The sequence below is a fragment of the Wyeomyia smithii genome, chromosome 3 (genome assembly GCF_029784165.1).
Source record: "Wyeomyia smithii strain HCP4-BCI-WySm-NY-G18 chromosome 3, ASM2978416v1, whole genome shotgun sequence".
NCBI lineage: Eukaryota > Metazoa > Arthropoda > Insecta > Diptera > Culicidae > Wyeomyia > Wyeomyia smithii.
In genome coordinates, this window is record NC_073696.1 from 20047306 (window position 1) to 20068093 (window position 20788).

The window sequence follows — 20788 nt, forward strand, 5'->3', positions numbered from 1 at the left end:
AAAATGGTCGATATTCGACCATAGGTCATTTCGCGCGATCTTGCTCATAATCTAGTCCCCATTACATTGTTGTTCTAAAAATAGTTTTATAATAAATGTTTTTGTTTATATGACGACTGAAACGGTTAGTTTGATGGGTTTATCGGCTTAATCAGTCCGTGTATACTAGCAAAACGATTTGTTTTTTTCTCTTATTCCGACAGTTTCGGTGACTTTATTTCACCTTTTTCAAGGAGTAGAAAGGATAATCGTTCTATTGTTAAGTGTGTTGGTGTCCAACATCGGTTGTCTGGTGTTGTAATACACACCAGACAACCGATGTTGGACACCAACACACTTAACAATAGAACGATTATCCTTTCTACTCCTTGAAAAAGGTGAAATAAAGTCACCGAAACTGTCGGAATAAGAGAAAAAAACAAATCGTTTTGCTAGTATACACGGACTGATTAAGCCGATAAACCCATCAAAATAAATGTTTTTAATAATTTCCCTTGAAAAAGACCAAAAGCCCTGGCCGAAACGTCGGGCAGTAGAAAACACCCGCTCTGAATCCGTGACAGACTGCGTAGCCGAAACTCAACCCAGAAGTTAAAAATTTTCAGGCGTACTACACTCAAAACGTAACCAATATAATAGAATAGAAATATGAGGTTTCAGATTAATCTTAATCCACGATAGAAAACCGATGCGCAATTAAAATCCAAGTACTCAAGATTTTTGCATTCCAAGAATTCTACAACCATAAAATTTGAGAATTGAAATTTTATAGATTACTGTTTTTACAGATTTTCAGAGCCGAAAACTCTAAACTAATCCAAAATGAAATGCTTGTTTATTAACATATCGTAAAATACAACAAAATTTGGAAAGAATTCATGAATTCAAGTTTCTCAAAATCTAGAATCTCATTAATCAATTGATATTATAGTTTAGAAACCATATTCAAGGTATTTTCAAGGTTGGTGGAAATACATTCTTTTCAACAATCCATAGTATCTTAGCAATTCAGTAAGTTGAAAAGTCAAGAACACACTAACTTTTAAAAGTTTAATGCGTTAAAGAATCAAAATCCTGGATTATAAATAAAAACGTCCAAAAATTCATGGTTTCAAACTTTAATCATAGAATTCTAAAATCTAAAAAGCAAATACTTTGCTAATTTGAAATTATTATCACCTCAAGGAATTGGTGAGTCAAAAAATACAAATCCACAGTTTTGAACAAAAATCTGACACAACAAGGATTCAATTGGTAAAATCAAGAATCCTATAATCCAAGATTCGGAAAATCCATTAATGCATTTGTCGCTAGAATCTACTTTTTCTCATTTTTTATATCTCAGGGTGATATCGTAGCCTGGATTCTGGGAAAAAAAAATTCGTTCTGTTTTGGATTATAGATTTAAATTCGTACTGGAGTCAGACTTGACTCTAGTATACGATCAGCACTAGACTCTGCATTGCATTCTAGACTTGACTTTAGACTAGATTCTTAACTAAACTCTGAAATGGACTTCAGAGATTGGACTCTGGATCGAAATGGATTGCAGGATTCTGTACAAAATTCTGGACTCCAACGATCGGGAATTTGCATTAGATGCAACTCTGAATTAGACTTTGGAATAGACTTTATACTGAAGGTCAGCTGTACTCTGGTCCCAAAACTTATCCTGAATCTGATTCAAGATTCTGGACTGGATTATTGATTAAACATTGGTCTGGGATCTACTTTGGATTTTGCAGTAAACTCTACACTGAACTTTGAACTGGGTTCCAGCCTGAGCTCTGAACTGAAATATAAATCATGGGCTGGCGTTTAAACTTGCATGAAATTCTGGATTAAGAATCGAAAATGGACTCCGAACAGTTTTTTGAGAACTTCCGAACAGCTTCCTTGGATCAAACTCTTAACTGGGCTCTGGATTCTACATTGAACTCTGAACTGTGGAGCTAACTGTAGGATCTGCAATGGATCATGTATTATCATGTAAACTGGGTTTTAAAGTAGGTTCTGCATTGTAATTCCATCTAGGTTGGATTGAAATCTGAACATTGAAGCAAAATCGAAGCCCTGAAACTAACTTTAGTCTTTAATTTGAGTTCCGATTTCCATACTAAAATAGTATTTAACGCTGGCCTTCGTTGTGAACGAAACTCAGAATTCGACTTTCGATTCTGGACTAAGAAATGGACTGGATTATTGAAACATTAGACTAAACGCAACTGGACTTTGAGTTAAGCTTTGGGCAGGAATCCGGTCTAAAACCAGGACTATAGACTGCCGTTCAAACTGAACTCTGGATGAACTAGACTATATTCTGGAATGTGCACTGCACTCCTTACTATGGCTATTGACAACTATAATAAAATCAATTTTCACTTAATGTAAAAGCCTTTGATTTCGGCACTTTTTATTCAATTTTAGATTTGATTCTCAACTGGACTCAAGATTCCGGACTGAACCGGTAACTGGACTTTTGAGTCAAGTTTTGACTCTAATCTCTGGTCTCCAATTTGCATGAAATTTTGGATTATGGAACGAATTTAGGAGGGAAATCCCTAATCTTATCCTGAGATCCATTCCTGGGATTTAAAATTACCTACATACAGAAGACTAGGATTTATCTAGAACTTGAAAATACAAAATTTAGAGAATACTAAAAACCAAACTTCAGAAAAAAATATCACGATTTGGAGGGGCCAACTTGATTCACTCAAGCCAAAAATAGCCGGGCAGAGTCAAAATATGTCATAAACTGCCTATTTAAATGAACGCCCGTGTCAAACGCCAAGCTTGAGTAATTCTCATTGGACTGGATTCATTTTCAAAGTGAGAATGTATCACGGAAATTGATGACACATCGCGATTCGCACTCTAGCAATTCATTTCCGAGAAAGTGCACTCCCAATTGGGTAAGTTCCGTTGACTCAATGTGGGTACCGCCCACACTTCGCCCAATAATCAGTCATTGGTGTGCAAATAAGAGGAATCATTTCGACCTGCGAAAACCGGCGACCTCAGGAAGAGGTACAACGGGGTCACAAACAAAACAACGGGTCCACACGACAAACGTGCAATTTGTTGACAGCCTTTCCGCCACTTTTCGGTACGTGCGTGTAATGCGGACTCGACCCGGCACGTATTGATAAACCGTACAAACCGACGAATCAGGCAACCGAATTTCTTTTCCACCCTTAATTGGATGGGGCACAGCACAGCAGTAGCAACAGTAGGCGGCGATCGCAGCTGGCTGGTCTTTCAAGCGGCATGACTTCAGAGTCGGAGGCAAAATTAAGCAAATGACCGTTGTCTACTTGGATTCATTTGGGCATGCAACTAATTGAAAACTTATTGCGCGGCTCGGAGTTCCGCGTATTTGTTCATGCGGCCGTTTTAATCATCCGATCGGGCGACCGGCAATAGGTTGTAATTGACCGATGACGCTGAAAGGTTTTTTAACAGTTAGAGTGTGTTTGGCGTCACACAGGAAGGAGGGGAAACGTCAACGCACTTGACCTGTTAACACAGTAATCTTTCAGGGACACCGAACGAGAGGAGAAAAAACAACCATCAACTGCCATCCGTCAGTCGTAAAATGTGTCCAGTTTGATGTCGACAAGCGAAAATCTTTCGCGCTATAATTCGCGAGAAAAATAACACAGAAAACATTTCTTTTATATTAGGGTTCACTTCTGCACCGTCGAGATACCATAGAAGTGATCCATCTGATCACTGATGGTGTAGAATTGAAGTTACTCTCATCGACGGTAGGGCAAGTGAATCAACAGCGCGAAAGGGTTCGTGCTTTTTGTTTTACTCCTCTCTGGCAAACTCCACTTCACCATGAAGGGTAATTAAAAAGCTCATTTTGCAGCATCCACTTACGGCGCGGATCCACGTCCGTCCTTGTCCGCATTCGGAGCCATTAACCAGTTTCTTGTTGAGCGATTTTATTGATTTAAGAATTTCACAGCCGATAATTGACAAATGTGGGTTTCGAACTCGGAACTTCCCGAAAAGTCATTTCGCCATTATTAGCTGATGGCCGGAAGATGATCAGGGACAAAAAACTGATGGTGGAAATATTACGACTGTCATCAAAATGAGATTGTTTTTCTGCACTTATCTCGGCTATGAAAGTTTAACTACCTAAACATTTTATATTGCATCGTACTTAGCTCGAAACTTTTCACGAGTGACTACAACTTTAAGTCATAAACTTAGTTGTAATGAGCGGCCGGCAGCTGCTAACACTACTTTTTTTGCACTTGCGAGGCAAATTGCTTCTGATTGACTTTATCCAGCGCTTGAAAGTTGAGCTGACGATAATCATCGTGTTTGACTATGATTGCTACCGGAACGCCGCGGCTCATTTCATGAGCCATTTGATTGATTTAATGACGGATGAGTCAACCTCGGACCGCAGAGCAATAAAAGTTGATTAAAGCTGGCAGCACACTTTTTCCCAAAATTGACAAACATTTAACCAGCACTCCAAACTGGTACTGCGTGTGGTCGTGGCGTCGGTTTACGCCACTTTTGTCGTAATTATTTAATCGCAAACAATTTATTTGCTGACCAAATCGGTAGCAAAGCTTTATCGGTAGTTCATTAGTTTCACACTGCCTTGTGCTGAGTGATGTTTACTTGGAAGATAGTCAAAAAAGTGTTTAAAATTTACTACTTTTATTCGATATTTTCGAGCAGTGTTACACCTATTCCGGTCTTTACATATCTATCAACATTTTTCAGAAACCAGCTAGAGTTCGAACAAAACTTCTTGTGTGGATTTCATACATTCGTAAACTTAATGACACAATTATTTATACAGACATACTTCCTGTGCACAGCACATTGTTATTGATTAATTATTTCAACTTTACACCCACTGACACCCAAACTTCATGAAGTTTCATTTCCTCTTCATTCCAGTACGACAACGTCAACTCCTGTCTCAACGTTCTGAGACAGCATCAGGTTGGCGGACTCGATTCCATCACCGCAAACGACATCTCCAGTGGACGGCTGAAAGCAGTGTTGCTTCTATTTTTTGCTCTAAGTAAGTACAGTTTTCCACCCGATCGCTAAAACCGAGCAAATTCACCACTCATCTTCTGTGGTTTGTGTCTCTGCTTACAGGTCGATATAAACAGCCGATCCGACAGAAGGCAGCGCCAGTTGCCTACATTCATCACCAGCAAACAACGAAAGTCGAAATTCATGCACCACCAGCCGACATGACCAATCGGTAAGTACTCGATTATTCTGAAAATTAATTAGGTGGGTGTCTGTGCTTACTCGAATGGGGCCCATTATTCGAGTAGCATTTCAACTTTCAACCGTCGAGGGATAACAGAATTCGGGAAATTGTTTACTAAAGCCACTTTATTACCAAAAATCTAATCTTCCTAGCCATCCATTTGCTTCGCAAATAAGTAATCTGTTGATCCAAGGCAGCCAAGGTGGGGGAATTGGAATTTACTTGTCAAGTTGCTCAAGTGCTCCATTCCTATCAACAATGAATTCCAATTTACTCAAACAATGAACCTATAATGACCAAAACTGCCGTTGCTCCCCTAGATCTGGATAATTTGATCCCCAGACGCATCGATAATGTTTTCCCTGTCCCCTCTCTTTACGCACGGTATGTCTTAACGCTCAATACCATATTGGATTCACTGCCAGAATCCTTGGGGGAGAAAAGTTCTCCCCCAAAAAACGTAGCAAAAGCAGACCCATCAAAATCAGCGGGAATCAGCTTGAATGCATAAGGAATCGTTTATAGGATTTCCCATCCCCGACAGCAGCCTCTAAACAGATAGTAACTGCATTTACGGTAGAATCAAACGTCAAACAGCTGCGTTTCGTCACCTTGTCCCCCGTATGGGGGAGAAACTTTGCTGTAGCTGTGGCTATGGCCGTTTTGTTTGAAGACCACAGCGACAAGGAAAAGGACAACATCAAAAGTAATCGAGTTCTGTGTGTGTACCGGTGAAAGCCCGGAGGGGGCTTAGCGCTTACAGTTGAACCCGGGAAGAGTTTGGGAAGCTAATCAGGAAGGACCGAGCAAAAAGATAAAGCGTGAAATGAACGTGGAAGGTGTTTCTGTTCTGAAGTGAAGCTGAAATTCGATAAGCAGATAAAATGGTTTGTTTTTCTACCGGAGGGTGTGATAAATAAGCAATTACCAAATTCGATTTATTTGAGTGATTGTAACATCAATCAAGTTTTTAAAGAATGAGATGTATATCAGCCAATTGGTGCTAATGAGTTTAGTAATGATTAAAAACAATCATTACGAAATTACCGGAACAGCCTTTTTTCGAATTACTCTTGCACAACATGTTAACATGAGTTTGAATCATTTTAACAGGATCATAAGTATGTTATTGGTGCGGTTTTCTAATATTTTTTTTTTGAATTCTTTTTTCGAAACAAATAATTATTTAAAAATTTTGCTTTCGTTTTGATGACTTTTCTGTAACACTATCGTATAAGTATTTTCTTGTGTTGTGTGAAACATCTGAGTTTTAGCTTTTGTATTGTTTCTGCATCATTTGGGTGTCATTCTTATCTTTTTTTGATTCCCTATTTTTGTGTCCTTTTGGTATCAGCTTTAAGCGTTTTCATGAAATTTTCAGGCTAATTTTTGCCACTCTTGTACGTTTGTAAAAAAAAAGTAGATCGAAATTGTTTCCTTCTGGAACGCCTTAAATGTTAGAGAAGCTTACAAATGATTCGAATCTGATCTCGACATAAAACCGTCTTTCCGAGAAATGGGAGCTAAACCAACTGATAAATTCATCGAATTTCAGAAGCAGTATTTTATGATTAACTCTGTCGTAGGTCACTGAGAGGTCAGTGTATAGTATTTCACGTCGTTTTAGTGTCATTCGGATGTCATTCTTGTGTCATTTTTGTATTTATTTTTGAGTCACTTTGTACATATTTTGTATCATTCAAAAAACGTTTTTACCTACATTTTTATCTAATTTTCGTGTCATTTTTATGTCACTTTCGCATAATTGTGGGTGACATTTTTATAATGCCAGGACATAACAAACAGATTTTCAAATGGAAATTATCAGGCGATAGTTATACTGTTGATCTTCGCTTTCAATTAAAAATCATTTGTTTCATTCTATCATCTGTCAGTGTCATTCCAATTGAGCAAACAACCTATTAGACTCGTGCGGGAAGAGAGAAAGGATGTTCAGTGTTACCAGTGCTACCAGCGTTACTTTGGATGACACGGCGCAACTCTTGTTATATTTATAGGCACTCTAATGAAAACTTCTCGAATGTCCCACTGGTGACAGGAGGTCTTTAAAAAAAAATGTTTTTGTGTGTAAATGATTGGAAGTAGTGAAAAAGGAGAAAACTACTCTGGCTAGTTCATATTGATGGAACACTCGGGTACCAAAAGGTCCAACGGTTTTTAGAAAAGCGATATTTTCAGGAATTCTCGATACTTTATTACTCTTTTTCTCTTGAATTTGTCGTTAAACCCCCACCTCCAACAAGCAGGTCGTTTTGAAGGAATGATAGAGCTTTCACATAAGGTAGAAAAAAGTGGCCGCCATCTTGGATTCTATAAAAAGCATCGCGTCTTTGAGCAAGTTTACAACTTAATACTTCAAAAACGAAATACTTCAAGATACTTTCAAAAAATTGGGTAAGCATCGAGTTCACTTTGCCATTCAGGTCACTTTCTGAAATCAAGCTTCGAACAGTTCAATGCATGACGCACGGCTAAACAGAAACAAAAGTAGCACAGAAATATCAAAACGAATGAGCAATAAAGATACACAAAAAATATATAAAAATTATACAAATCAGACCCAAAAAAGAAACTTAAAATTGTCGAAGAGTTGTACAGGAATCATACAAATAACACACAAGGAACGAAACCTGTATAATAACGACCATTTTTGCACTTATTTTAATTATTCAGACAAAAAAATATTCTTTTTCAAAGACCTTGTGCCACCAGTAGGACGGTTTCAGCCAGAGTTACTTCGCATCTAAGTAGTTCATTTTGTTCATGTTGCATCATTTAACCCTCTAGTGCCCGATTTGATTTTCAGACTGACTTCGAAAAAGTCACTTTGAATATTGATATTGATATTCAGGGAATTTACTGCTCGCCCAAATAACTTTTGCACTGGGTAGGGACATGGCCATGTGAAATAAGCAAAATAGAACACAAGAGATGCTACGGATATCATGCATGAAAATTGACATCCGCATCTACATCTGCATCCGTAATCACATATCCGTATCCACACCCGCATCTACGATGTCTAATAAATCGCATCCGTAACATCCCAGCTATAAATATCTATTCTTATTATGACTTTTCAGACGAACTTGAATGTTATTTTGACATGATATTTATTGAACTTTGATGCCATTTCTCAGTAGTTTTTATTGTAATGTTTCGTTTTAGTCATTTTTGTTTCTTTTCGTGTTTTTTACATATTTTTATGTCTCTTTTGAGCAGTTTTGTATTATTTTTAGGTCGTCAAATTTTGGAACCATGCTGGAATTACCTTTATATTCCCTTTCGTATTATTTTTATGTTCGTTTTAATGTTATTTGCATGAAACAGTCAGACGCCTATTTTATGCAATTTTTATGTTATTTGGATATAATTTTTCGTCATATGCATCATTTCAGTGACATTTTTATTTAATGGAATTTTTGTGCAATTATATGTATCTATTCTTTTTATTACTTTTGAGAGTAACTTTTCTATTATTTTGACATAAGATTTGCTGTATTTTGATGTCATTTTGGTGCCGTTTATTCTAACTTTTGTAAATTTAACCTTACTTGTAATTTCGTTTCCTTTTTTTTAAATTAATTTGAATACTTTTATTCTCTTCATTATTCAAAGGCCATTTTCTACATGCTTCTTTCCCCCACTCCTGGATATCTCTCGTACAATTGTCTGTGGTATCTTGAGTTTGTTTTGTGTCGTTTCTTTGTTAATCTTGTGTACCATTTTTTTCTTTTTGTTAATTTTTTGTGACATTTTGTTTATCTTCGTTTTTTGTGTCATTGATGTTAAATTCATAAAATTCACTGTGAACTTTGCACAGTCAATCCTGCATCGGCTCGTAAAATAAAACTAATTATAGTGGTGTGATTGGGACTACGGAATCACGTTTGATAGTGGAGGTGAACACTAAAATGATGCTGCTCTAAAGATAAGTATAGTGCACATGCGGGAGATAGTTGAAAAGTGATCTTTTTGTAACTTCCAAAATTGTACTTCGTACATAGAATGTGGCAATCAAAAGGAGCGCCATTTGCTTCCCGCATTAAGGCTTGCATGAAAGCTTGTGTGCAGGTCCAGTGCTCAGTGCTGCTGTTTCCACCGTAAATAGAGCAAATGCATTGCAAATAAATGTCTTTTTACCTTTTTTCTCTAGTCAATAAATTTAACACGCTATTAAACACGGGTTTTTTTTTCTTGATATAAATGTATCAAATGAATTGAAAGTCTGAAAATAATAATAAAATCTCTAAGAATCTAATATTATTTTGAGGCGGGGCTTACCGAATGGAAAATTACTCCGGAATGTACTGCAAGTACTCAGTCATTCTGAAAAGGGTCTTTGGAAGGTCGGTAGCGCTAACACCTTCTAAATCTCGAAACTAAGATAGTTGTAGAAATGAAAGATGATTGCAACTTTTTTTCATTATATCACTGCCAGACAGTGGGATCTAGAAAAGTTTTCACATACACATTGATGTTGAATTTTTTCAGAGTCATTCTACACAACTTTTGAGGCATGTTGGAATAAATTTTTTGTGCCTTTTGTGTTTTTTTTTGGCATTAAACTTTTTTGAGTTACTTTCGCATGATTTTTGGTGAGTTACTTTCGCATGATTTATGGTAGTATTTTCATGGAATTGAGTCACTTCTAAGTATTTTATGCATCATATTCGTACCACTAATATTTTCTATGTTGTTCTTGGTTTTGTAGTACTTTTAGGTGATTATATATAATTATTATTATTGTTTAATTCATGTATCAGTTTTTTGCCCCTTTCATAAGAAGTTATTTAGAACCTATTTTATTTGGCCTATAATTATTCCAAGTTTTTGTGACTTCTGACTATAAGTTTTGTGTTATTTCAAAGTAATGTTATTGCAATGCTGGTGTCATTGCTAATTTTTAAAATTTCACTATTCTCAATTCAATTTTCTAGTCTTTCAAAACATTTTTTCGCCTATGTGAGATCATTTATCGGATTTTTCTTGTCTTCGGAATTCCTCATTCATTATTTTGTGCCTGAGTCGCGATCGTTCATTTTTATTTTGTCTTTCCTAGTCTTTGGAAGCGTTCTGTGCTATTCTGAGCTCATTTTGAAATAATTTTCATTTGGCTTTTTCTGACCTACGTTTTTTTTTTTTTTTGTTATTTTAAATTAAATCAATTTCTTCATTGAGCTTGAAGTTAAAGTGAGTTCAACTTGAGTTTTTTCATGGCCTCGCTTTTTCAATGATAATTTAGCTACTCTGAACTTAATCGAGAATGTGGAATTATTTTTTGGTTCTGACCTTTAGTATACATTTTTTCATTAAATCGACCTTAATCTAGGATTATCTTTTTTGCCTGCTCGGGCATTAATGAACTTTATTTCTATTTGATTTTTCTTGGACTTTAGATGCGTTTTTTTCAAGATCAACTTGGAATATTTTTGTTTTATTTTCTCTCGTTTTATCTGACATTTTAGAGCGCCTTTCCGCTGTTCTGAACTCAATTAAGAATCATTTTTATATTGCGGCACCAAAATTCACAAGCATGGTTGAAAAGCTAAAATTTTATTTTTTTTTTTAGTTTTCGCACTATCGTTATGAAAATAGGGCGAAAAAATTTGGAACAATATGAATCTAGTAAAATTTGCATAATCAGGCTTTTTTCTCTTCTAAATTCAGCTTTATTTTGAATGCGTACAATTTCAGCTCCATCTTTTGTTACTAATGAATTTCAATGTTCTAGATCAAAGTTTTGTTATTCTAACACAATCTTGAAACGAGATTTCTCACTGGCTGTCTCATCCGGGAAAACATTATTCATATTTTTTTTTATTGAAAGTAATTATACAAAGAGGAAGTATTTAAAAATTCTAACCCGATTGAAAAACGCCAAAGACTGTACAGATACTACTCGTACTACTAATATGATTTTAACAGAAACTCATTCTTCATATTTTGAAGTCACAAAAATTCACTGAAAATTGATTACCATGCTTAAAATAAAACCCATTTTCAGTAAACAAGCTGGTTCAAGCTCCGTTATTTTGCTTGAAAATTAATCTCGAACGGTTCCCAAACTAGGGAGAAGATTTGCACAACTCCCTTCTCGTTTTTTTGTCTTCTTTCTTTCCAGCAGAGCCAAACTTTTTCTATGTTAACTGACGGCGCACGCGGTGTTTACATTCGAACGGCAGTCAAAATAAAACCAAAAACGAGGGGTTGGCATTCTTCGGCACGATAAAAAGCCGTTCCTCGTTACTGCTGCCGCTGCTACTGCTACTAATGCTGATGATGTTGACGATGATGATGCATTGTTACAAGTAAAATGGAATCTTTTCTCACAATTATGGGTGACGAATGGAATCGCTTTTGTTTTGGGCTAGTTATTTTTCTCTCCACGTTAGATGATGATCATAAATGAAATGAAGTTTTTCACACATTTGTCAGAGAAAAGAATTTTAAATGACGCTCTGCTTTTAGTTGGACCACAAAACTTAAGACAATGGCAACTTGAGTGTAATTGGAGTCAGTTTTCTTTACACTTGGGACGCAGCAAAGAGTAAATAAAATTGATTTATTGCAGCCACCGACGATCATCAATCTTCGCAGCTGGTGGAAAGAGCACACCCAAGAAAAGCCGCCCTCAAATCTTCAATTATTCATTCTAAACCGCAACAACCACGCACAACTTGTTCCTGGTTAGACACGAGAAGGGATTAGGCCTGGGTGCAAACAAACAAATCAACCCTGAAGCGAAGTTAGGCATTTCACTTTCTTCGCAGGCAGTACATAATTTTACAAGTCCTTGGGTCTTAGGGCACGTGTCCCTTCTTCGTTGTTTACCATCAATCTTAAGAAGCTGCAAGCAACACCCTTCATGCAATGTGCGTTTAATCTTGCTTGAGCAACCGGAGTCACGCACTTTCCTGCCTTCACCGGAAGTCCACTGGGGAAAGGTGACGGCAATAATGAAGACAAACTAGTACAGAGAACCCAACCCCAATTCGCAACCCATCGGAAGCGGAACGGAAATCGATACGCATATCGAAGCGGCGAAAAATCGATACTTTCCAGACGGCGACTCATAAATCTAACCTAGAACCCATTTAGAATCGCTTACAAACTTCCTTTCTTTGTTTGTTCTGTTTTCGCCGGGACACCATCTGCAAGTTCCGATCGAAGCGAATCACCGAAAATGTTCTAGCTAGCTAGCCAAGTGGCATATGAATTAGAACATTCGAAGGGGTTCCGCGTTTAACGGTTTAGAACAGCGGATTTACGCTCGAGCGGTTCTCGAATAGGGGTGCTCCGAACCGTATTTAATTCAGTGGCTGATATTGATAGGTGTGACATTTTTTTCCATTCGCTTGTAATAAAATTGCACTGTAAAGTGAAATCATTCTACGTGTCATCTAAACTGTCAACGTGTCAAAAACCGATACAAAACTTTCTGCTAGATAACCCTATTCCGACGCCTTCAGGAAGCAAGAGTAACGACTGTGCGGGAAAAGTGCGTAAATCATGTCGCATGTGCTGCTGCTGCCGCCTTTTGTTTGGCTGTACCAAACCAAAGTCTGGCTTCCACGCAACAAGATTCGCATCCTGCCAGGCTGGGTGGAAAGCGAAAGTGTTATGGCTGCGCTGCTGTGTTTGTTAGTGTGCGTTCTGGAAACAACAGATAACTGGTTCCGACGACCAGAGGGTGTCAGCCTGGAACCTCGCAGGAGTTTGTTTCTAGTTTCGATGATGCCTGCTGGCTTGGTAAACCTGCAACTAGCCCTTGTTGGTGTCCGTTAGCGCGGGGGTGAAATGCAAAGGGACACTTCGGTTATTACAAATAAGGGGTGGTTTTCTATTACCACTGCGGCTGAAGAAATTGAACCTCTGTGAAGTGTAAATAACGATGGTAAATGTGTTTCTAAAAGTGTGTTTCGTTTTATGAATGAAAGTAACAATGGAAAGCTGGCACCGCATGTCGGTCCAATCGGGACCGGTGCAATTCCACCGGGAGACTGCTAATGGGGCGGCGTGGTGTGAATTATGACCGTTTCCGGCCGCTGCCGTGTTCGGGAGTACTTAAAATTTGTTGTAGTTTGCCGGTAAAATCTGGGCGTTACGGGAGGATTATGAGAAATGCATGTTTCGGTATTGAAAGTATGTGTCTGCTGGTTTGCAGCTGCCGGAAAGTGGATGTTAATGGACTCTGTGGGATTTGATTGGCGAGTTTAAGTTGCATTAGTGACGATTCATAATCTAGCATGTGCTGAATATTCGATAGAATATTCTGTTGCACCGTTAACTGACAACATTTGTTACAAAAAATAGCAGATGAGTTTTCCATCAAATTCTTCAGTGGTCCTTAAGGAACCGTTTATATTGTTTATGTTGTCGATAATGGTAATACTCACGCCCGATTTCCGCCGAGTTTGGCTATTTTCTGCCAGGGGTGCAGAATTGCTATAAGAAAAATGAGTCAACTTCATTTAAAAAATCAATAACCATGAATGTCATCACGAAATAGTTTTGTTTTTCTTAATTGATGGAATTTATGATAACGTAATACGAAAAACAGAACTTAAGTACCCCGTAACTGAGCACGCTCCGCTCCGGCCGTCTGCACCGCTCGGCTGCCAACATGAAATAAATTTTTGCATTTACCTTTCTAGAGATCTAAATAATGATCTAATAATGCACTACATTATGGTAAAGTACAGTATTTTAGATGCCTAACAACTTTGCAGAAGACACTGAAAGGCTAGGATGTCTCTAAAAAGAGCTATAGTTGTTCAAAGTTGAGGATGTCCATTTGGATGCAGAAAATCTTGTTTTCTTTGCCAACATTACCAATGTACCGGCGTCAGTAGGATTCCCATCAGAAATAACCTGTCGTAACGAGTTTTTTAGTTCTTGTTTCTGTGATGAACCAGAATATAGACTGAAAACAAAAAAATTGCATGTTTTGCGTTTTAATTCATTTTGACTTCGTGACAATTCTACCCATGAAGTATTTTCTGTGGTGTGATATGTATATGATTCGAAAAAGTTTTCCACAGACAATTTTCACGATGAAAAAAAAAACAAAGAATTTCCCAAGAAATTATAGGAACGGAAACGTGGCGATAATATTGGGAATGGATTCCAGTGGTAAAATTTTCAGATGAATTTTTTTGTGTACGGATGTTGGTCTAATAACTGCCTTAAATTTTTTTTCTCGTTATTGATATACACTATTGAATAAAATAATAAAAAATTGAAGAGATGTTAGTTATTTGAATCATCCTTGCGATATTATGTCCAATATTTTTGTGCTTTTGAAAACTGAAGAATAGTGAAAATCTTGCTACAGGCCAGAAATAATCAAACAAGAAAATTATATCCAATTGGCTCAGTCCATGATTTTAGAATACCAAACAGAGAATGATCTAGAATTCAGTCTTCTAAAGATACTTATGGTGAAACAAGGCTTTCGACGTACAACTACGTCTCTCAGAAAGTTCGGCTGCATAGGGATGTAGATTAAAACTCTGGATTTCCTTTGTTTTTCAATCAGTTCGATCACAGAATTCGACCTCTGATTGGTCGCTCAGTGCTTACTTTCCCACGCACGGTCGGTAGAATTATATACCTGATAGATCGGGAAAGTACTATTTGGTCTTTATAAGAGCCTGCTTCTGCCTAAACCAGTCATATTAGTTCTGGGTAGCGAGTAGGACAGTCCTCACAGGCCGAAATATTTGCAATTCATGAATGTGCGCAAGTCAAACAAAGGCTAGAAAATACAGGCATGCTAACATATGCATTTTTTCTGATAGTCAAGCAGCACTTAACGCACTGAAACCTTCAACTGTACCTCTAAGCTAGTATGGGAGTGCACCCTTTCACTGAAAAAACTGGCAGAAAGGAATCAAGTATGGTTATACTGGGTTGTTGGTCACTGCGGAGTGGAAGGCAATGAAAAAGCCGATACGTTAGCTAGACAGGGGCCATATACCGGTTTTATTGGCCCAGAACCGTTCTGTGGGGTGTCATCAAGCGCCTTGAAAGCAGAATTGAAAATCTGGGAACATCGGACAATACAAGAGAACTGGAAATGCTCAGTAGGGCTACGCCAGTCGAAACGATTCATAAAACCAAGCGTGAAGAAAAACCAGCAATTGCTTAGTTTAAATAAAAAGGAACTAAGAACAATTACCGGTCTGTTTACAGGACACTGTCCAAGTAAGTATCAACTGAAACAAATTGGTCAGTCATATGACGTTCAAATGTGAAACCGCAGAATATTTGCTCTGCCACTGCAGTGCACTAATACAGCGCAGAATAAGAGCCTTTGAAAAAAGAGCTTTGGAGCCTTTCGAGGTCTGGTCTGCAAATCCTAATGGGGTAATCAATTTCATACGAAATTCAGTGCCAAATTGGGAGAAAGGGCGCAACATGACAACGACGACCACTTCCATAAATATGTCTGCCACGAGTACCTGGACTAAAGAAGAGGTATACCAAAGAACATCAAAACAATGGTCGCAGTGGTCCAAATCTTACAAAAAATAGCAGCAGTAGCAGTGGTAACGGATAGCAATAGTGGTAGCTGCAGCGAGTATAAACAGCGATAGTGGCAGCGCCAGTTGTGGTAGGCGCTGTACTGCCCATAAACGTATAAGAGACACACTGCCAAATACATACTACTGAGTAAAACGCAGTAGACGTAGGTAAACTACTGCATTTTTTTCTTCCTATTGATTCAATCAAAAAACAAAAATTTAAAACATGCATTCCTCTAAAGTAAATATAAGGTAACGGGGGTATTTTGGCCCACATGCATATTTTGGCCCACCCGGGTACATTTTAGGTATTTTATCTGATAAATTCAATGAATATTAGAAAACTATGCATGCAACATTGAATAACACACCTAAGAATCATACTACACTATAATTTTCGGCGAAAAACTGGCTCTAGCTAGTGTTATTTTGGAATTAGTTCATACATATTCAAAGTCATTGCTGAGTCAACCCAAAGTCAAGAGGTAGTGGTAATATACAAGTCAACGTCCGGAAGCTATTGTAACAAATATGTATGCTCTTGAAACAATTCGTTGTTGTAGTAACATCAATAAAATGCCATAGAAACAGTTTGTATACTCTAACATGTTGGAAAAAGTTGAAAATGTGGGTAAACGCATGGCCGAAATATGTTTACCTCTTTCTAAAGCAAACATATTTTGGCCATGCCAAGTTTTGACATCTCTTTGATTACCGTTCGGCCGTTGCACGTGAACAAAGAAGCAGCTTGTGACAATTTACAGGTGATTACTTCTTAATTTATCACATTTAACGATATGAAGTTGGTTGAGAATGCCTGTCAAACCGCTAGAAGCCAAATCTTTTCACTTTTTGATGCCTAAAATTTACAGAAATTCACAGTAGAAGGATAGTCTCCTCAAAACCCACTATTTTTGCTCTAAAAATACCGATAATGATCTTAAATATAGTTAGTCCGAACTATTTCCATACACGTCTGTAGATATAAAGGTGGGCCAAAGTAAAAATTTGGTGGACCAAATTATGTTTTTAGTACTTCGTAGAAATTTTGATATTTCTAGGATATTTTTCAATATATTGCATTGTTGAACGGTGTATATCAAAATAGACACTTAGCTTTTAACAATGGTATAATAGAGTAGGTATTGAAAAAATGTGTTTGTTTTTAATGAACTGTGCGAACACTTCCCAAAGCTGGCCAAAAAGACCCCGTTACCCTATATGGCAGTATACTTTTATATGAAAAAAGGTTATCGGTGTTCCGATTAGAACACTTCAAATGGTCATTTAATGAATGTTACTATAACTTCTACTAATTATTTTCAGCTCTGAGCCTGTTTATTTATTTGTAACATGGGACTGCCCAAAATTTATATTTTTTCATCATTTTAGCAACGAATATAGCTTTTTCTTGTGATTTTTCGAGAGAACACGTGGTGTAAGAAAGTTTCTAAGGTTTATTTAAAAATAGATGAAAGTCCACATGGGACATATGCATTTATGAGCTGTGTAGCACTTACTCTATTAAAAAGTTGTCTTTGTGCGGTAGCGGGCAACATTAGTAGTTTTGCACTGTATTATCAGTAGAACGCATTCCCGCTGTCAGGGGTAACAAAGAGATGCGATCAGCATTATATCCGATATTGAACTAAAACACAAATTGTCCCTTGAGGATAAATAAAATACCTAATTAAACAGTTAAAGTGAAAAAGGGTGGAATCCAAGCAATATTTTACATTGCGATGGTTACTATGGGGTTTATATTGGTATGGTTACCAAATTTTTAATATATTTGATGCCATAAAATTCAACAGAATCATAACAATTTGGCAGTGCTGACAACACGGGCACGAAGATTGACACACGCACTTGAAACTAGAACAAAGCAAAAATCGGAATTTTTCGAAGCGCTACACTTGAAAAGCAAGTCTTAGCCCATTTGGGCCGATTTTTTGCAGAAAGTAGTTACGATAGCAATGTTTATTAGTGTAAAGAAAACAGTATACTTAGTTTGCGTGGTTACGCGACTCTAACGAGCCGGTATTTGTGGAAAATGTTCTAGTCGCTAACGGCGCGAAAATATAAACAACACCGAGAGAGAAAAATAGTGATTTGAAAAATAGCAAGATAAAATCGTTTTAAAGGTTTCACGATGAAATCAAATTATTAACACATTAGTTTGTAAATTAATGGAAGCCATCGGTTCTCCCATGCTTGGGTTCCGTTCTGTTTCACGTTAATATTTTCACGTTCATTTATTACACTTTATTTCAAATCGCAGCCTCTCAATGAATGTTGGTTCCACTAAATCCCATACCTTCTGCAAAAAGTCTTGGGTCCCACAGGGAAGCAACTTAGGGTTATTACTTTTCCTATTCTTTTTAAAGATGTTTGTTTCGTAATTTCGGTGTCTAGAGTACTGTGAGCAACTACAGACTCTTATCAACTGGTTTGCATAATGGTGCCGCATTGATTACCTGAACATAAGTGTTTCCAAATGGTAAATTATAAACTTAATTCGACGTAAAACTCCAATCATGTATAGCTATGAAATCGAAGATAGTCCTCTCGAAAGAGTTAATGTGAGGTCTAGGAGTGGAACTGGGTTTTAAGCTTACTTTCCAGAAATATTACTCTAGTAATGGCCAGGGACTTTTGTAACCCATATTGCTTGCGAGCCCTCTATTTCTCATTAGTGCGCTCAGTTCTTGACGCTGTCTTTGTTGACTCAGCATTTAAAAATATGGAAGTCCAGGATTGAAGCTGTACAACGTAGATCCATTAGATTTGCTCTACAACAACTTCCTTGGCCAAACCCAGTCAGCTTACTACTCTGGACTATATGGATACTCTGAGCAAACTATAAGTGTGTAAAATCAACACTCCTGAACTCCTATCGATGTTAAACTTGACCGTTGGGTCTAGGCCATTTAGATCTCGAGACATTTTACGACCCGTGTTTCATCGTGCTCACTATAAAAAGCATGAACCGGTACAAGCGATGTGCTATGTTTTTAATAGTGTTTATCATTTGTTCGACTTTTCACTGGAACAATTTAGGGATAGAATCCTTAGAATCGATGTCTTAGGTTAGTTTTATTTAGTGTCATTGTTGTTATTCGTTTATAATATACTTGACTGTTTTTTCGTTATTCTGTATGTTTTATACTATTGTAATTTTTTGTGTACCTACCGTACTTAAAAATGTTTTTGTGGGTTTTATTCCGATTTGAGAATGGTAATGATGGTGTCAACTCAAGTCAGCCTTTCCCATTGTTACTTCATTGAGACTATGAATAAAATAAATCGAGCGTTAAAAATGTTAAAGGAACCCGAGACAGACAAAACAAATTCTTCAGTTCTGGTCACTATGACGAAAAAATGCATTTAAAGTCCACTAAAATCGAAAACAATTTTTACATGTTGAGCTAAGGATAGCGAAAATACACTCTGAAGTGAGAAAATGAATGGCGAAAGACTCCACTTAAAGTCAAATAAATAAATTGATCCCAAATTTAGCTTAAAATGGTTAAAAAGGTTTCTTCAGGCAAGAAGAAGCCAAATAAGAAAATGATTGCAGATTGCATAAAATGCTGAAAATGGATTTTAAGTTAGGAACCCGTAAAAAAGAAATGATGCTGAACTAAGTTCAAAATCTTTCTGAGGCTAGGAAAAAGCCACTAGAGAAAATTAAAACAGCGTGGAAAATGCTTCCGAGAGTCATGAAACAGCCACATATAATAAAATATAGAAGGTATTCAATGAGTTCGAAAAACCTTCTATCGCTGTGTAGGTGCGCACCATGTGCATTCTGTGTATTAGTATTGCTGTCAGCTTTAGGCTAACCGACGCGGCCCCAGAGCGCAGCCAAAAAATTATCTTCAATAAAAAACGCGTCAAGAGAGGATCAAATGAGAATACTGTTTTGGGCACAAAAGGCCCCGGAAAATCTCCATTATGATTGGCGATCCCAAATAACACTTACAACATCAAGTCATAAACAAGTTATAAATAAAGTGCAAGAGAAACATTAAGTTTTAATCCTCTCGTATTGATGTTATATATCTGATTAATACGTTAAAATTGAATATGCATTACAAATTGTTGTTGAAATGTATATTTATAACATGTTCATAACTATCTTTTTTCTTGAAAATATACTGCTTTGAACAAAAAATGGAAGCAAATATGATGAAGTCAGTTGTAAATGTGTTTGGTTGTGTGACAGTGTACAGTACAGATCGAAAATGTTAACATCGATATCAAGTTCATTTATATATTATATATTATATATTATATACATTAATGCCTAAATCCACGTAAAAAAGGCCGCGTAGAAAAGCGTAAAACAAAATCTTATTGTATAAGCGTGAAAATGGAAGAGTAAAAGAATAAAAGTCCGTCACTTACCACAGTGACAAAGTATACTTCCCTTCCGTAACAGTCGTTAGAGATGCAGAGGTAAACTCGGTATTTGACAACAACGACTGTGATTTGTACTTTCTTTCTTTCTTCCATAACCGACTGTTATCGATCTCGGCCACTTAAGGCTGTTTTATGTAAACTAGAAGACACAATCTTGAATTCCAAAATAACGTTTGGAGTCGACTTTTATTCTCTGGACATAACTCTGATTCCGATATTATCCATATTGGGTGTTATTTTGTTATTCTATGCAGATTTCCGGAAAACCGGAAGTTGCAACCTTGGATTTAAAAATAGCGTCTGATGTTTCTTCACCGCGCTGGGTAGTGTATTAGGTAGTATTTAATCATTTCATACTGTTTTCAAGAAACCGGCGGTCACCGTCTGAAATTCTTAATAGCATCTTGGGTCGATTTCCGGGTACCGTAAACTGCGGTGACTTTGATTTCTTTTTTGAATATAACTTAAATATTTCAAGAATATATAATAAATAAAAAACTGCAAAAATATTAAAATTTGTTCGAGAGTCTTGGGTTGTCGATAAGAAGAA

General features: G+C 37.1%; 1 protein-coding gene across 6 annotated transcripts in view; it reads left to right on the forward strand.

Annotated features, from left to right (window-relative positions):
- The window catches only part of LOC129732508 (protein sickie-like), a 477819-nt gene that overhangs the window by 213895 nt on the left and 243136 nt on the right, over positions 1-20788 (forward strand). For all 6 annotated transcript variants that reach the window (XM_055693445.1, XM_055693439.1, XM_055693442.1 and 3 more), the window contains 2 exons: positions 4936-5062; positions 5143-5251. In XM_055693445.1, coding sequence (XP_055549420.1) covers positions 4936-5062; positions 5143-5251 — 236 coding nt within the window. The remainder of the gene's footprint in view (positions 1-4935; positions 5063-5142; positions 5252-20788) is intronic.